General features: G+C 50.9%; 1 protein-coding gene across 1 annotated transcript in view; it reads left to right on the top strand.

The window, feature by feature from the left end:
* Abtb2 (ankyrin repeat and BTB domain containing 2) overlaps window positions 1-16936 on the top strand; it is a 160184-nt gene that overhangs the window by 104019 nt on the left and 39229 nt on the right. The window contains exon 2 of the mRNA XM_076844331.2: window positions 14815-14961. Within this exon, the coding sequence (XP_076700446.1) occupies window positions 14815-14961 (147 nt within the window). The remainder of the gene's footprint in view (window positions 1-14814; window positions 14962-16936) is intronic.

Here is a 16936-nt window from a genome sequence, read left to right as displayed (position 1 = left end):
GCCAGAGAAGATGTTCTTGTCCAAGGCCTCCCTGCAAGTAAGACAGGGTTCATCCCGCCCGTGAGCTGGTGTTCTTAACCCCTCCCCTGTGTGCGGTAGGGGAAGTTCTGTGAAGAAGAGTCTCTGGGTAGAAAGAGAGGGAGCCGCCAGTGTGGACGTCATGGTCATGAGCCCTCCAGTGTCCAGGAAAGGTTTGGTCCTCTGATTCCCTGTACCAGTCGGGGTTTGCCCAGACAGCACAACCCCCGGTTGTGCATGAAGTCTTGGGCTGCTGGATCCTAGGCAGGGCTGAGCCATCTCATGTGAGGAGCCATGGCAGACACAGGTCCCCACCACAGGAAGACCGCTAACCTTGCAGGGCCCAGACACAGGCCTAGGTGTGGAAGCTGCCAAAAGACAGATGTGTTTAATGCTTTAATGGAGAACTTTTCTAGCAGTTGGAGCTGCAGATGAGCTCTCTTAGGGAGACTGAGTTCTTGGTCACTGGTACTGTGCCCTCCCACAGACATGAGAACAAGGACAACATATTAAAGATGGGACATGACTGAGCATGCTCAAGCAGGATCAGAGGCTGATGCTTTCTGTGGTCCCTTCCAGCTGTGACTCTACAGAGTGTGTGTTCTGGGTTGGGCTAAGGCCCTGCCTGGGCCAGAGAAATTGCCTGCTGAGACTTAGTCAAGGAGATTAAAAGATTTCGACTGTACCTCACTTTTGCCACGGGCAGTTGACTAGGGGTATGGACGGTAAGATCCAGGAGGAACACTGCCTCCGTCTCCATGTAATTTGGGACATGCTGACTGGTCAATGATTTGAGTAATGAGACGGATCCTGGGGAGCTGCAGACCTGCTGCCGTGGAGACAGGGCACCTGGCACTGCAGAAATGATAAGCAGAGGTGTCAGTTCCCCTGCTGGGATGGGGGCCCCCAGGCAGGGGAAACACAGGTGGAAAGATAAGGTCAGTGTGCTCAAAGGATGAGCCAGAGCTGGCAGGATGCAGCTCTTGATGGTTCTGGGGGATGGAAGTGGAGCTGGGGGGCTTTGAAGGAGCAGGAAGGAGACAATTCCAGGAGCGACATGCCCTCAGTTGTACTGCTCAGACCCAAGAAGCTGCAGAGACTGTCCCGAGCTCCCCCCCGCCCCCCGCCGCCCCCTGCACTGGCTACACCCGCCGCCTCTTCTCTGGCTGGTTGCCAACCCCTATTGAGCTCCGAGAGGGATGCTGCCGAAACAGGCTGATTCACTGTTTCCACTGGGTCCGGCTCTGCAGTGTTGGTGGGCAGATCACACGCCAGCCTCGTAAACTCACTCTCCGCTTGTCCATGTGACGTTTATAGCCCCACAGGGAGCTGGCTTTTTAATGAGCCTAATTTGAGACTGTAAGTAGGAGTTTGTAAAACAAACAGCGAGGGGCTTGGGGCCAAAGCCCAAAGTTGCAGTGTTGAGTACACAGGTCACACACAGCTCTGCAGTCAGGCGGGGGCTCCTCCATGCCCAGGGCGTCCCAGCGGAGGTGCTCCCCAGAGAGGGAAGGCCCACCCTCCAGGACAGCTGGCTCCAAGCTCTGTCTCCCCCAGCCCCCCAGAAAGGGAGAGGCTTAGCAAGAGACCTTCCTGGGAAGCAGGAGGGTCCTGGCTTTCCCACAGGGAGGCAGGGACCTCTGGGGGGACAGGCCTGTGTGCACCTGAAGGCCTCAAGTGCCCGTCTCACACCCTTGGAGTCTTCTGGGCAGGAGAGCCTGTGGTCCCAAGGCGCTGGGTAAGGAGCTCCTGTCTGGGAGGGCTGGCTTTCAGGTTAAGATAGAGCTGGACACTGCCCACAGGAGCCTGCTGCGTTGCCCTTGTCTGCAGGCCCCAGGTGGAAGGCGAGGCACCTCCCTCACATGAGGACGCTCCTGCAGCGCTAGAGCCCTGGGGTGTGGTGTGACTCGGGGACCACTGCCCACCACGCCGCCACCCTGGAGAGGGCCCTCCTGACCCCCAGAGTAGCAGCAGAACGTGCTGTGGGCCTTTAGGATGGTGTGCACTGCAGCCATTGAAAGTGACAGGAACAGCATCTGGGGCTGCGGAAGGACAGCCGTGCAGTGTCAGGTGAGAAAGTCCTCCCGTGCATGCAGGGACCCTTTTTAAAACTTCCACGTGCCGGTGCGCAGCCTAAAGTCTGGAAGACATGCCATCTCAGAGCAGTAAAATTGCCGTAGGCTATCTTCCCCTTCTTGTCTATCTGATGTTTTTAAATTAAACCACGGGCAGTAGAGTTCCGCAGACCTCACGGCAGCACTGAACTGGCTGGGGAGGCTGGGGAGGCTGGGGAGGCAGGCGACTTCACTCCTCTGTCTACGCTAAATGCTGCTGGGGTTGCCGTTGCCACCTGAGCCCTCGGGAGACTCAGCCAGAGCCACCTGTTCTCTGTGCAGGCCAAGGGCATGCCCACACCAGCCAGACCAGACAGTGAGCTTGGATCCTTCGTTTTCAGCCTGCTTCTCGGAGATGTCGGGCCTGAGGCTGGGGTCTGCTTTGCCTTGGGACTCTTCATGTGATTTTGTTTGAACAAAGGATTCCAGAGTTTGAAATTGTTTTGTTTTACAAAGCTACTGGTTTATAGCAACTCTCTCATGTCAGACAGTCGCTTTATCTGCAAATCACAGAAAGCACAATTGCTTTGGTTTGCGTCTTATTCCCCATGAAAATCTGATACTGAAACCCTAACCTTCGGTATCTGGGAATGTGACCACATTTGGATCTGGGACCTTTAAAGAGACAATGAATGTAAAATAAGGCCATGAGGACAGGCCTTAAATGTCTAGTGTCCTTATAAGGGGCGAGGACACAGGCAAGCACAGAGAGAAGCCCAGGGAGAAGACTGCCATCTGCAAGCCAAGGAGAAAGGCCTCAGGAGGAACAGCCTGCTGACACCTGGACACTTCTCCAGGGTCTAGCCCCTAGAACTTTGAAAAAAAATACATTGTTATTGTTTAAGCTACCCTGCTGTGTATTGTTTCCGTAGTCCTAGCAAACTGAGACAAGGAGGGGCCTACTTTTCACAAGTTCAGGGGCAGGGAGTTCACGGTATGATTTAGCTGCCTGGTGAGACCCTCAGGAAACCCAGTTCTTCCTACCTTTTTTTTTACCCCCCGCCCCCCCACCCCAGCATGTTGGCTCTGGTCTCCCTCTTACCCCTTCATGTGGTACAGCAGGGGCCTGCTTCCTGGTGGTACAGTGGCTGCTGCTGCACCTTCTTCAGTGAATGCATCACAGTCTAAGCAGTTGAAAAAAGCAAAAGCCCTGCCATCCAGGTAACCTATCCCCTTTAATCAGAAAATAAATAAATAAATACAAAATACTTTCCAAAACTCCTGAAGTCTTTGATATGTGACATTGTTAAGGACAATGAGATAATCTGTTAGGGAGCCTGGGTAGGTGTCTGCCAGGTCCTCTGGCATATTGCATAACATTCTAGACAATGTTGGGATTCTGGAGCAGGAAGGTGGTGGACAGGTCACTTGAGAGGGGCTTCACAGTGTCATTCTCTTACATCTTTTCAGGGACAGATCAGGGTGTCCTGCAAGATCCTGGAAGTGGCACAGTGAACTCTGGGAGGGGTGTGCCCTCTGAGAATGAATGTTTTACAGGAACTTCCTCTCAGTAAAAGAGCTTCCTCCTCTGTCCTCCTCCACCCCTGCCACCACTCTGTACCATGCAGTTTGCTCAGGCATGGGATGACCAGGGAGTGGCTGTTTCTCTTGAACTCTGAACAAGCCCTTTAGAGTCTTTTGGTAAATGGAGGCGGGGGCTTTCTGAAACATCCTGTTGCCTTTCCTCCCTTGCCCTGTCTTGAGGCTCCCCTTCTATACTTCTAGTCCTACTGCAGCTGCCCCCTCTGGTCTTTGTCACGGAGGTTTTATTTGCCCACGTGGTTTTCCTCTCCCTAGAACAGGAACCCAGGTCTCATTCACCTCTGTATTCCTAGCACCAAGCTCTGTACTTGACGGGCATATGATGGAGATTTGAATAAGTGGGTGAATGCTGAGAATAGCACAGCACAGCAATTTCAGCACAAAGAGATGAGTGGAACAGAACAGAGCCTGGAAATAGACCCACACAGACACCATCAGCTGACCTTTGATAACAGAGCCAAGGCCGAGACAGCCTTACCCAGAGATGGTGCTGGAACTTAAACATTCACATGCAGTAAAGGAACCTAGACCTTCGCTCTCCCCTAGGTGAACTCACAGTGGGTCTCAGACCTAAATGTAAAATGCAACACTATAAAATTTTTAGAAAATCGCCTACGAGAAAATTGAGGTGACCTTGGATTTTGGGGTGACTTTATAGATACCACACCAAAAGCACAGTCTATGAAAGAATCGATAAGCTGGACTTTATTACCATGAAAAGTTTCTGCTCTGTGAGAAAAAGACTCTGTCAAGAAAGTGAAAAGATGAGCCACACATGAGGAGAAAATATTTGCAAAAGACAGATCCGATGAAGGACCGCTATCCAAAAATCCACAAGCAACTGTTAGAATTCAAAAGGAAGAAAACAACCCAGTTTACAAATGGGCCAGGGCTGGGGATGTAGCTCAGTGGCATTACCAGGCCCTGGGTTCAATCCCAGCACTGCAATAAAAAATTAAATTAAGATGGGCAAAAGACCTTATCAGACCAAAGAAGATATATAGGTAGCAAATGAGCACAGGAAATGATGCCTGTCATCATTTGTCATCAGGGAACTGCAGATTAAAACAGCAGTGAGACACCACTTCGCACCTGTTGGACTGACCAAAATCCTGAACTCTGACACCAGCCATGGCTGATGAGGACGTGGAGGAACAGGAACTCTCGTGCGTTGCTGGGGGTGCCAGATGGCACAGCCACGTAACAGGACAGCTTGGCATTTCCTTCCCAAACAAACTGTGTTCGTCACAGTCCAGCAATTGCACTCCTTAGTATTTGCCCAAAGGAGCTGAAAACTTATGTCCACACAAAATCCTGCTCACAGATGTTTATAGCAGCTTCACTCACAGTTGCTGAATGATGGAAGCAACCAGCGATCAGTACAAACACTGACAGGAATGGGCGGCTGGATGGGGAGAGCACAGGCAGTGGCTGGCCCCCTGGGATTTGGGCTGTGAATTCCACAGCAGGGCATGTGTCTCCCTCCAGCCAGCAGTGGACCCTGGGATGCTACTCTCCTGAGCCCTGGCCACCTCCTCAAGTGTACAGATGACCCTGTCGCTCACCCACTCAAACCCCTTCAGTGGGTCCTCCTGGTTCTTGGGCAGAGTTTGAGTCCCTAGGCTTTTGTGCCTGTTCCTCTTGAGTCCCCCTTTCAGTCCTCCTAAGGGTTCCTGGCCCCGGGCCCCACGCCCTGCCTGTTTTTGTACGGCCCCCCAGCCAAGAGTGGATCTAACATTTTTGAATGGTTGAAAAATATTCATGACGCATGAAGATAATGTGAAATTCAAATTTCAGTGTCCATGGTTTCATTCACGAAACACAGCCGTACCTGTTTGTCTAGTCACATGACCCTGGCAGAGTTGAGAGGTTGAGAGATCGCATAGTCCGCAAAGCTGCGTGGAGCTGCTACTCTGACCTTTGAGGAAAAGGGGAAGACCCATCCAGCCGCTCTGCCAAGCTGACTCTCCTCCCCATGGCCTCTCCCCCGCCTTCCCTCCCCCCCACTTCAGGCCAGGACAGTGGGTCTCAGGGACCTTCCTCCTCCTCCTCTTGCTGGCTCCCTTGGGGCCCTTGGAGTGCAGTATTGAGTACTCCGCCTTCACGAGGGTGGAGGCCCTCCTGTTCCCCTTTATTCCTGTCCCCAGAGCACAGCTGCTGCTAGCACACCAGGTAATCAGGACACCACTTTGAGTAAATGAGTGAACAAATGCAAAATAAATGACCCATCTGCAGCCAGTGTAGCATGATTTTGTACAAATGTGAGCCGCAGCGGCCTCTAAGAAAACAGGGTAGAGAGGCCGTGGGCTCCTCCCCTCCTCCCCATGGTGTTAATGGCTTTTATATAGTATCTCGTGGCTTTATCCCAAAGCCACTGGCCCTTGACAGTGAGACCATTCATAGAAATATTTCTATTTACTGTATTCTGCTTATGTGTCAGGTCTTTCCCCAAGTATCCTCCTCCATCACTTCTTTTAATCCTTAAACAATCTAACAAATCAGGAGCTATCAGTAGGCGTATTATACAGATAAGCAAGTGGAGGCTCAGAAAGGAAAAGTAACTAGTCCAGAGTCACATAGCTAGTAAGTAGGAGAGCTGGGTTCCAAACCCTCGTCTCTCTTGACCCTACTCGTACATTATTTGGGGAGTCTAATGTTCAGACCCCTTTGGAAATGGAACCCAAATGGGCTGAAGCTGGTTGTTTGTGAGCAGGACTCCAGTGCAGTATATTTCTCTCTAACACGCTCATGTTAGATGCCTTGGCCATCTGCCCTGGACCTTGTAATATTTGCAGTGTTTTTAACCCCCAAGGAGTGACTTGTGTCTGTCATGGGTATGCAACACTCTTCTTCCCTATTTCTGAGCTGATGCTGGGAGCCCTGACCCTGTCCCTCCTTGCCCTCTGACACTCTGCTCCCTAGCGAGGGATGCAGCTCTGGAATCACTGGGGCAGGCACAGCCTTGCTCCCCCTCCCGCCCATCCTGCCTGCTCCCCACCCAGGCAGGGCAGGCCAGCCTCTGTTTTCCCAACAGGGATTTGGGCTGTGGGGCTGGACTCTCCCTGTTCTCAGACCTCAGCAGATTGCAACCTGCACAGGCCACTGTGGTGCGGGAGGGTCAGGCCATCTGTGGCTGCAGGCTTGCATAGAAACACAGCAGCAACGCGTGGCCCAGGAAATCCCACGGAGGGACCCAGGTCTGTGTCAGAACCACTGGGGCCAGGTGAAAGGGCTGGCTCTCAGCAAGGCCGAGTCTGGGGTGAGACACTAGACAGATCTCACCTCCTGTTATTAGCATGGAACCGCCTCTATCTGAGTCTAGCAGAATCTTTTCCCTTATCTGCTATTTGTTTTTATTATTTATTTATTTATTTGTAAAGTCTCTATAAAAACAACTAGGCTTTCCTTTTATTTGCTTTATTTTTCTTTTTGCCTCCGTGAGCTCATGATGGTTATAGTAATAACGGTTTTGTTAAAAAGTCTGAAGATGAATGGGGGGAAAGTCATGTACACTTCTACCTTGCAAAAGTAACCATCTTTGATATTAGAGGACCTCCAGTCTGAGCTCTCTATGGATAACTAGGTAATAGTGTTAAAACACTTTATGTAAAAGTTTAACTTCAAATAACCAGTTTTGCGCCTTAGTTGAAGTGAACGATATAGCTTTGCTTCAAAAGAAACATTCTGTCTCCTCTTCAGCCTCTGATGACATGTCTGTCCCCTCTCAGCTCTCACAACAACTGCTTTTATTTCACCCACAAGTCATATTTATAAATGTTTGGAAAGCATAGTAATTCAGAAAGCATTATTATAACACCAGCGCGATAAGCACCAGCCTCACCTGGTGGCTGGGAGGATCAGCTGGGGAAAGGGCTGATACTTCAGGGTCTGACTCTCAACTGTCCAGTTCCGCCCTGTCTTTAAGTTCTGCATGTTCTCTCTAGGACTGTGTCTTTTTTGTTGTTTTCTTGTGGTGCTGGGAATCGAACCCTGGGCCTCATGTATGCTAGATAGGCACTCCTCGGTACAGCTACACTGTATGTGTCTATTAAATACATCGTCCGTACACAAAAGTGGCTCACTGTTGTCCTTGGCCTCCAGGAATTAGTGCACTCACCGCTGTGGGTCAAGAACAGACTGTGACAAAGGACCACGGTCATGTGCTGGGATTTTCCCTTTTTTAGTGGGAGGTTATTCCAAGACTCGTGTTTCCGAGGTCACTCAAGTTCTTGGTGTGTTACATCAATCCTTTGGAGTGAGGCCACCCAGAATCTCTTTAAAAGTATTCAAAATAACACAGAGATCTTTTTCCACTGGAAAGACCTCAGTAGTTCAAATGTTGGTTTTCTGCCCCACACTGCCCAATGTTGTGACGATTGCTGGTTTTTCCAGAGTTCACCTTTAGGTTTAATTTCCTGAAATTGATCTGCATGGTTACTCTGGCTTTATTTTACTCTCTTGCAAAATGGGGAAACAGCAGGGAACAGACTGCATCTTATTGAGGTTTTGCTTAAAAAAAAAAAAAATCAGATAGCAATCCCATGATCTCTACTAGTTTGTTTATTTTTACAAGCACCCCATAGTCACCCTCTAGGTCTATGAGAGAATTGATATTTACCTTAATTAAATGAATCACCATAACGCGACTAGGACAGCACTCCTGGGGTCACCTGCACTGACTTATGAGGCCCTCTAGTTTTATGGTGGCCCTTCTCTTCCCCTCCGAGTCCTTGCCCAGCTTGGAGCTCCTCTGAGATTTGGAGGAGCTGGCTGCATGAGAAGGGGCAGCCCACCACCAACTCCCGAGCAGCTCGGGGGATGGAGCATTCCAGAGGGAGGTAAATCCCAGCCCACCATTGGGGAAGGTTTGCTTTTTACCCCTCTTAAGAGGAAGGGGGTTGCTGGCAAGGAGCGTGTTGTGCTCCGTCACCCTTTGATCTCGCCCTGGGTTCCCTGGCCACCTGCTCCCTGGGCAGTCATAAATGTGTGTTATTATTTTACTGCTTAATGGTGAGCTCTTGGCCCCGGGCCGGACTTTGCCGGAAGACCACCTTTCACTGGTGGTGTTCTGGTAACTTAGCCAGGGTGAGGTGTTAACCAGAGCATGGTTATTATTTGCTTTTAATTTCCTGCCCTTCAAGAAGGGGGAAAGCTGGGGGGCGAGGGTTGGGGAACAGCCCTGGGCCCGGAGTGACTAGGGAGAGCCTGGTGCGCTTTTCCTTCCCAAGCTGGACCCTGGCCCCCTCAGGAGAGGCAGTGCTGTGTGAATGCTGGGGTCCCCTGGGGTGGCACACTGGGTCAGGATCCCACCTCTGCCATTAAGCTGCATACTTAATCAAGTGACCCAGCCCATCTAAGCTTGTGTCCCTCAGAGGCACGGGGGGGGGGGGGGGGGGGGGCACTGTGATAGCAGCCCCTGCTGGGATCTTTGTAGGGGTTCCAAAGCTTATTGATCCCATCCCTGTTTGTGAGCACCCAACTCCATGGATCATTAACTTATGATTTAAAAAAATTGCTTCCCCAACTGATTTTAGTCAGTCTCTCTCTCTCTCTCTCTCTCTCTCTCTCTCCCCCCCTCTCTCTCTCCCTCCCCCTCCCCCCTATCTCCTAACATCTCTCCACTTGAACTCTTGGGCGTTACAACATATTGGTCGCATCTCAAGGCAATAGCTTTGCCCAGGAATTAGCTCTTGATCATTCTTGATGAGTCACGGATAGGCGGATGATGGCAGCTGATCAGGCCTATTTCACGCCACGTCGAGGTTTTTCCCCTAGTTCCTGTAGTGTCCCCTTGCCTCAACCCCGTGTCCCCAGCCTCTTTGAACTCAGAATGTCGAGTGACCGTTCAGTGAGGCTGTCCTTGTGCCCGCTTGTGTCTCTCTGGAGGATTTCCATCCTTTGGCTTTTCAGTGCTTTGTTCAAGGATGACTAATAGACGACAATTGGGCATTAAATGTCCTATATATAAAACCCAAGATCAGAGGGTGGAAACACTTTTAAAAAATAAAATAAAAGAGCTGGGTCATGTGGACTATTTGGAAACCATTCAGTGGGGCAGTATAATTTTTATTTTCAGAAGCTTACGAATTGAACTCCACCCAAGCTTCTAGTGCCTAAGAAAACCGGCAGAAGAGGCCCTGCCTTGTGCGTTTCCTCACAAGGGCCATAAAGGAGTAATCCCCTGCATCCTGGTTTTCATTTCAAAGAAGCAGGACAGGCAGTGGCCTTTGCTGCCTTGGCCAGTGAAATCCCTGCCAGGGATGGCAGATCTGGGGGTGGAGGGTCATAGCAGAGGGACAGCAATGGCTCTGTGCAGAGATTCTCGAGGCATCAGACCATGGGGTCATTCTCAGAAGGCACATTGACAAGTCGTGTGTCAGTAATGGGCTGCTGAGTTTGGAGGTCAGTTAAGTTCCAGCCTTGATGGCTTTTTGACGAATGGTCAGAAAAGCTGAACTACAAACCTACCCAGTTTGCACAGAAAGGATGTCTTTGCATTGAAAAGCCTGCATGGGAGCATGGTGTCATAGCTGAGAGGGAAATTAAACCATAGGAAATAGCAATAGGCTGTGTTCCCACTATGTTCCCACTGCTGACAGTTCAGAAGTTCAACTCTGCACTGATAAGGAGGAAATGCTTCTAGGGGTCAGTGGGTGCCTAGAGACCAGTGCCGGACATCAAATTAACCCCCCATCTGTGCAGACACATAGATGAAATCCCCATCGATTCCTTTGCACTGAAAGTCTGGTTTGTCAACCCAGTGTGCCGCCATCTGCTCTGGCTTGGCGCTTGCTGGGAGGAGGCTGTACCCCTGCAAGCAGAAATCCAGGTTAGATTCCCAGATGGTGGCCTCCAGGACCAGTCGGGTTGCCCACCTCACTCAATAGCGCCTTCTCTGGGCACTAGGGGGAAATCACCTGGAAAGAAAATGGGCTGGCTTCTGCCCCATCTCCACCTCAACCCCAACCCCAGGGACCATAGCAGAACCAAGACTTGGAACACAGGCTAGAGAAACGAGGCTCTGGGGTGTTAGGCTTCATACCTATCGATGTCCTGGGAGGTGCTGGTGATTTTCCAGTTTACTGGCAGAATTAGTTTCTTCCTTAAACTAAAGAGAAGGAAAGATGTTATGTATTCTTACCTGTGCAGAGGTATTTGGATTTCTTCAGGAGGGTGGTGGGGATCCTGGAAGGCTCCAGAATGAGGGACAGGTTTTTGAGATATTAAGGCAGCAGAAACAGCAAGGCCCGGTGGTGGGTTGGAGGTGCAGGAGGAGGAGACGGCTAGTAGGGATGACTCAGAGTCTCTTGTGGGCACCCGGTGGAGGCCCTGTTGCACTCAGAAAGCAGACAGTAAAGGAGCAAGATAAGAATTCCAAGGTTCAAGGGTTAGGCAGCCAGAATGAGAAAAATTGAAGATTATGGTCCTGTTTATCACTGGGGAGATGTGGAGGCTTCACCTTACCAAAAGCACATTGAGGAGAGCGCTGGTCCCAACAGAAATGCAGAATTTATAGAAGAACGAGGCAGAGGACAACCCGGTCATGTGCTCTGCCTGTGCCTGGTGAGTCACTGCACAGTAATGAGCCCAGTGTTGCTGGTGGGTCTCCTCGGTAGCAGGAATTGATTTGGGGTCCTTATTAATTAATAGAGGAGTGAAGGAAACACTCCTGCATGCCGGCTTTTCCATCATGACTAGAACAAACAAATTTTCGTAAGGATTCTACTGAATGAAAGAAAAGAGATGCCTTTTCTCTTGTTTTTGTTTTGGTTTAGAGGTTTTTCTTCGTTTTTGAAATTCCTGTTCCCAGACATGACCTTGCCCTGGGCCCCTGTGGGAACTGGGAAAAGAAGACGCGGAGGCAATGCCAGAGTGGAAAGGAAATATTTCACGTGTTTAATAAGAACTGCTGAACCATGAGCTTATGTGGGACCGAGAACAACTTGGGATTGATGCGAAGGAGGCTTTCTTCAGGAGCTGAGCGGGAAGACAGCTGCATGGAAAGACGGGAGGGAAAAAGAGAGCCTTCCCACTGTAGTTTCAGGGAGGCCTCCAGGAGTCCTTTTTCTGTCTTTGCATTTCTTCCCATCAAACCTCAGGCCCAGACAGACTTTCCTTAAATATCCTAGGGGTTGCTTAATTGTAGGACAAGGTGCCCTTGTCCTACAGGAGCTCAAGAATGAAGAGATTAGTTTCCAGCCCCATTCAGCATCTGGTAACCTCTGTAGCCTTGGGCAAGGCGCTAAACTTTGTCCTACCTCAGTTTCCCCATCTGTGAGAGGGGGTGATACCTCCTGCGGTCCTGGACATAAAGGTGGTGACATATGCAAACTGCTATTGCAGTAACTGGCACATGAGCAAGCCCTCAGTGAAAGTCAGCTGTGGTCGTCTCATACCACGACTGCCCGTCTCCCTGGCTAGAAGAATAAGTTACTAGATGTCCAGAGTCTCTTAAAAGCAAAAGGCACACAAAAACATGATGCTATCCGTTGCTATTATTAACGATAGGTTCATAATTACTTTTGCCATGGTATTAAGTGAAAGCCCCTTTGGGTGGGTGAGGACTACGAAAATGGAGACTGGTATTAATGGAGCTGCCAGCTCCTGTTACTGGATCTATTGACATAATATTTCTCTCTGGGAATCCTTTGACAAATCAGCTGAATTTCCTGTCCCCTTGCCCTAAGCACTGTAAATTTGATCCACATGTTTCCAGTCGTTTCTATAGTGGAGTAAGGGAGAGGAGGGGAGGAGCCGGACTGAGCCAGGGTCTGGCAGCTGTGGGCCTGACTGTGGGTTGCAGCTTGTGGTTGGGATGGCCTTCTCTTTTGTTTTACCAGCTCTTCCTAATGTGTTTGGTTACTCAGCGGTCAGGGAGAATTGCTGCTTGAGGAACGGGGCCTGGGCAGGAGGTTGGGGGAGACCTCCTCACATGCTCTTCCTCCTCCTCTAGGGAAACAACTGCTTTGATGCCATTCTTGGCAGAGTCAGCGCTGACTCGGGTGGCAGGGCTGCTGTCACCTACAAGGGTTGAAGAGAGGCACGTGGGGGCAGGCTTCGTTCACTTCAGCGTGAAGGAGGACAGGGAGGCCTGGCTCTGGGGAAGAGCAGATATGTATCAATCACTGAACCTACAGAATGGTGGAGGAAGACACCCCGGGGCCTGGGCTAGGGGAAGGCTGCCCTGTACCCAGAGAGAGAGACTCAAGGCTCAGTAGGGGGTGTCCATGGGTGGGAAGGGGCTGTCATCACACAAGACCCACCAGACGGGGTCAGCCAGTGGGGAGCCTGGGTGATGTGTTCATTCGGCTCTGGCCTCATGGAGTGGGGAGCCGGGTTGGGGGGTCAGTTGTTCATGTTCTAGAGTCATCCCGACCTGAATTTGAATCTTAGTTCCACTGCCTACCTGAGCGAGTTTTGGATGCTCTTCCAGTGTCAGCCCTTCGATTTTGAAGATGGAGAATAAATGAGACAGATAAATAAAGCCTGTGTTCCCATAGAAAATAAAATAGCACCAGGATAGACCTCGCTCTGAGCCATGTGCTGGTGCAGGAATTGACGACTGGTACTGTGGACTGGGGCTCTCGATGATGACCTGAGGCACAGAGAGGCTAAGGAACCTTCCCGAGAGCACCCCACTGGTCAAGTGCCAGCCTAGAACTTCCACTCCAAGGCCCCGTGGTCCTGCTCTGCTGCAGCACCCAGTGCATCCTGGTCACATCACACAGGCTCAGGACAAGGGGTTCTAACCCAGACTTGGCCACAGCCCAGGGGCTGTCCAGTTATCTCAAGAAATTTTAGGAGGCTTTTCCCAAAGGTGACTAAATCTCTGTGGGTATTTTTCTTAAGAGAAAAAAAAAATGGGGTGGAAGGTTGGGACAAAGAAACAGCACTGAGAGAAACAGCAGTTACCAGAAGTTGGGAATCCCAGATTTAGGCTCTGACGGCAACTGGAATCTCTGTGGCCACATGCTTTAAAGAAGCAACATATTTTTTTAAAACAGGCTGATTGTGTTTTGTAGGTGCTTCCTTTAAAAAAAAAAATTATTTATTCTAATTAGTTACATATGACAGCAGATTGCAATTCAATTCATAATACACAAATGGAGCGCAATTTTTCATCTCTGGTTGAACACAGAGTCACACCATGTTTTCATACATGTACTTAGGGTAATGATGTCCGTCTCATTCCACCATCTTTCCTACCCACCTTCCCACGGCCACATCAATTGTTTATAGCAGCACAATTCACAATAGCTAAAATGTGGATCCAACCTAGATGCCCTTCAGTAGATGAATGGATAAAGAAACTGTGGCATATATACACAATGGAATATCACTCAGCATTAAAAGAGAATAAAATCACGGCATTTGCAGGTGAATAGTTGGAGTTGGAGAATATAATGCTAAATAAAGTAAGCCAATCCCAAAAAAACAAATGCCGGTTTTCTTCTTTTCTGGTGCTTTCTAAGAAGACACACAATGAGTTGGAGAGACTTGCATGTTGTCACCCCCTGGGATGATTCTGACAGCTCTGCTCCCTGGCTGTTGAAGTGCTAATGAGAAACGCTAATTGGACTTGGCCAAGGGCTGGGATGAGTCCCCTTCTTGGAGTGGAGAGGGCAGTGTTCCTCTTCAGTGGCGGCTCCCAGCCCCGTGTGGGCTTGAAGAAGAAAGGGGATAACTTGGGGAAGTGAGAGGCCTCCGTGGGTGACACTGGCCTCTGGGTGGGCAGGAGAGCACCTCTGACTCAGCCACCCCTGAGCACCATGGAAACAAAACCATCTCTGTCATCACACAACACTGAGAGGAGCACAACCCCTGGGACCAGTCAGGCCTGCCGCAGATACTCAGTGAGTGGCCTGGGAGCCTGCGTAGGCCAGGTCCTGGAGCAGCTCCATCAAAGGCTGGTATCCAGCAGGTTAAAGCCACAGCCACGGTGGGCCACTTCTCATTCTGACCCCCACAGTACCAGGCACAGCAAAAAGGCCCATGTCCTCAAGGCTCAGGGAGAGGTGCACCCCTCTGGCCCCTCTGCATCAGGGGAAGGGGATGGGGGCTGAGCCCCGCCATGGCGACCGAGGCCCCGGGAGCTTTCCTGCCTTCCTGAGGGTGACCTCTCCATCTTGCTTCCCCACAGGTGTCCTCTCCCTCCCCGCGTACTTCAGTCCCTACAATGGAGGGTCCCTGGGCCACGATGAGCGAGCCGATGCCTATGCGCAGCTGGAGCTCCGGACCCTGGAGCAGTCTCTCCTGGCCACCTGCGTGGGCAGCATCTCGGAGCTGAGTAAGTTGGCCTCGGCATCTGGCCGGACTGTAGCGCAGGGGTCTGAGGGGGGAGGCAAGGAAGGGTCCGCCATCTGGTTCTGGCCACCACCTCTACACTACTGTGCCCCCCTGAAAGCTAGATCCTTGTAGGCCTGAGGTGGCAGACTAGTGACCCACGGACATGTAAGATTTGGTCAGCATGTGGACATAACCACACATAAAATCTGGACTTCTGGTTTCTCTTGAAATCTCTGATGTCCTAGTAGCCCTGCTCCCCAGCCCTGCCCGCAGCTAAGCCGCCGTTGGTTGGGTGGCCTGGAGTCTCCCTGCTTTGCTACAGAACTGGCCTTCTTTGTTCATGTCACCTGCCTGACCTAAAAGCCTCTGAATTTACAACCAGTACTGTTTCTGACGCTTCGGTATAGTCAGCGGAAGGGGACAGTCATGTCCCCCTCGCTGAAGGAGGGTGTGGTCCATGGCTCCTGCCCCCAGTCTGCCAGCTGCGGCATCTGCCAGACCCCAGGGTTCTGTGGGACACAGTTGGGAATCCCAGGCTGTACCCTGCGCTCTCCCTCTCCTTACCCCACTTATTTAAGAAGTCAAACTGCATACTCTGCCTCCTTATTTCTCCCTTACCCTATTGAGACCACCCAGTGGAGGATGGTGACACATACCAAGGGTCACAGCCTGGGAAACAAAGCTTCATTCTGTCCAGCCTTCCCTGTTTGTGAGGGTTTGTTTTAATTTGTTTTTAGTTTTTTGTTTTTTTGTGGTTTTTTTTTTGTTTGTTAGTTTGTTTTTTGGCCTCTGAACAGTGAAGGACGAGTCTTTCTGTTCCTCCACAATACTGCTTCCTCTATTCTTGCCACATCCCAGGACAGGAAATGAAGGTTCAAGGTCACAGAGGACTTCCAGCTTCCTGTCTCCTGACAGCTGACAGAGCTGGTGCTTGGTGGCCTGGGTCCCCTGCCCTAGAGGGACCCTGAAGGAAGTGGGCTCTGGGGTGAGGCTTGATCTCCACCCTGACAAATGTGTCCTGGACGGTGAGCTGTCCCAGGGCCACGCACAGTCTGTGTTCCGATGAGCTCTCCTGCCCGAGCACAGTGAGGTCTCTTCGACCTCCATGCATGAGAGTGCAGCTTGGGTTCCTCTAGCCGCTGAATATTAATTGAGGGTTTAACCTGTGCAAGGCCCAGCCTCTGCCCCTGATCTCATTTACTCCTCAGAACAACTCAGTCAGGCTTGTCCTGATGGGAGAACTGAGGTTAGAGAAGAAAAGTGCTGTCCCCCCAGTCACAGGGACAGTCGCCTCCCAAGGGGTCTGGCTTTCTGCGTGCTCAGCTGCTTAGGGCTGTAGGCTTCCCAGTTGTGGCCAAGAGCCTACATCCAGCATCCGACAGCCAAGGCCAAGATCAGGCTCTGGCACCCATTCCAGTCCGAGCCAGGCACATAAGAGATACTCAGAAGCCTCCCCAGTGGGGACCAAGCTCTGTTGACTTACCTTCTAAAACTCTCCTGAGTTCTGGTCTGCCCCTTTCACCACCTCTGCTGCTACCAACTCTGCCTAAGTTGAAGCCACTTAAAACATGCATTGGTCTGTGTCACTCATCTGCTCAATATCTGTCCTCTCCCCCGATGGCTTCTCAGTACACTCATTAAAGCCCCAAATCATCACCATAGTCCTGATCTGGCTTCTTCCCCTGCCACTCTTCTCTCACGACCACACTACAGCCAACCGGCCTGGGTCAAGTGCCCTCCTTGTCCCCAGCCAACTTTCCACTCTGCCTGCCACACTGTCACCCAAACACCTGGGCCCTTCACTTTTTCAAGCCTCCACTCAAATGGCACCGTATAGTTCAGCTCCCGCCCTCATCCCTCTGCTGCCCTCTGTGGCTTTGGGGTTATGCTGACCACCACTTGACCCACATATTTACTTATAAATAGCCATTCGTCTCTCTTCTCTGACTAGAGCGTCAGCTCCATGAGGACAGAGA

Source organism: Callospermophilus lateralis, chromosome 2 (assembly GCF_048772815.1).
Source record: "Callospermophilus lateralis isolate mCalLat2 chromosome 2, mCalLat2.hap1, whole genome shotgun sequence".
NCBI classification, from domain to species: Eukaryota; Metazoa; Chordata; class Mammalia; order Rodentia; family Sciuridae; genus Callospermophilus; species Callospermophilus lateralis.
This window is presented reverse-complemented; position numbering and strand designations above follow the sequence as displayed.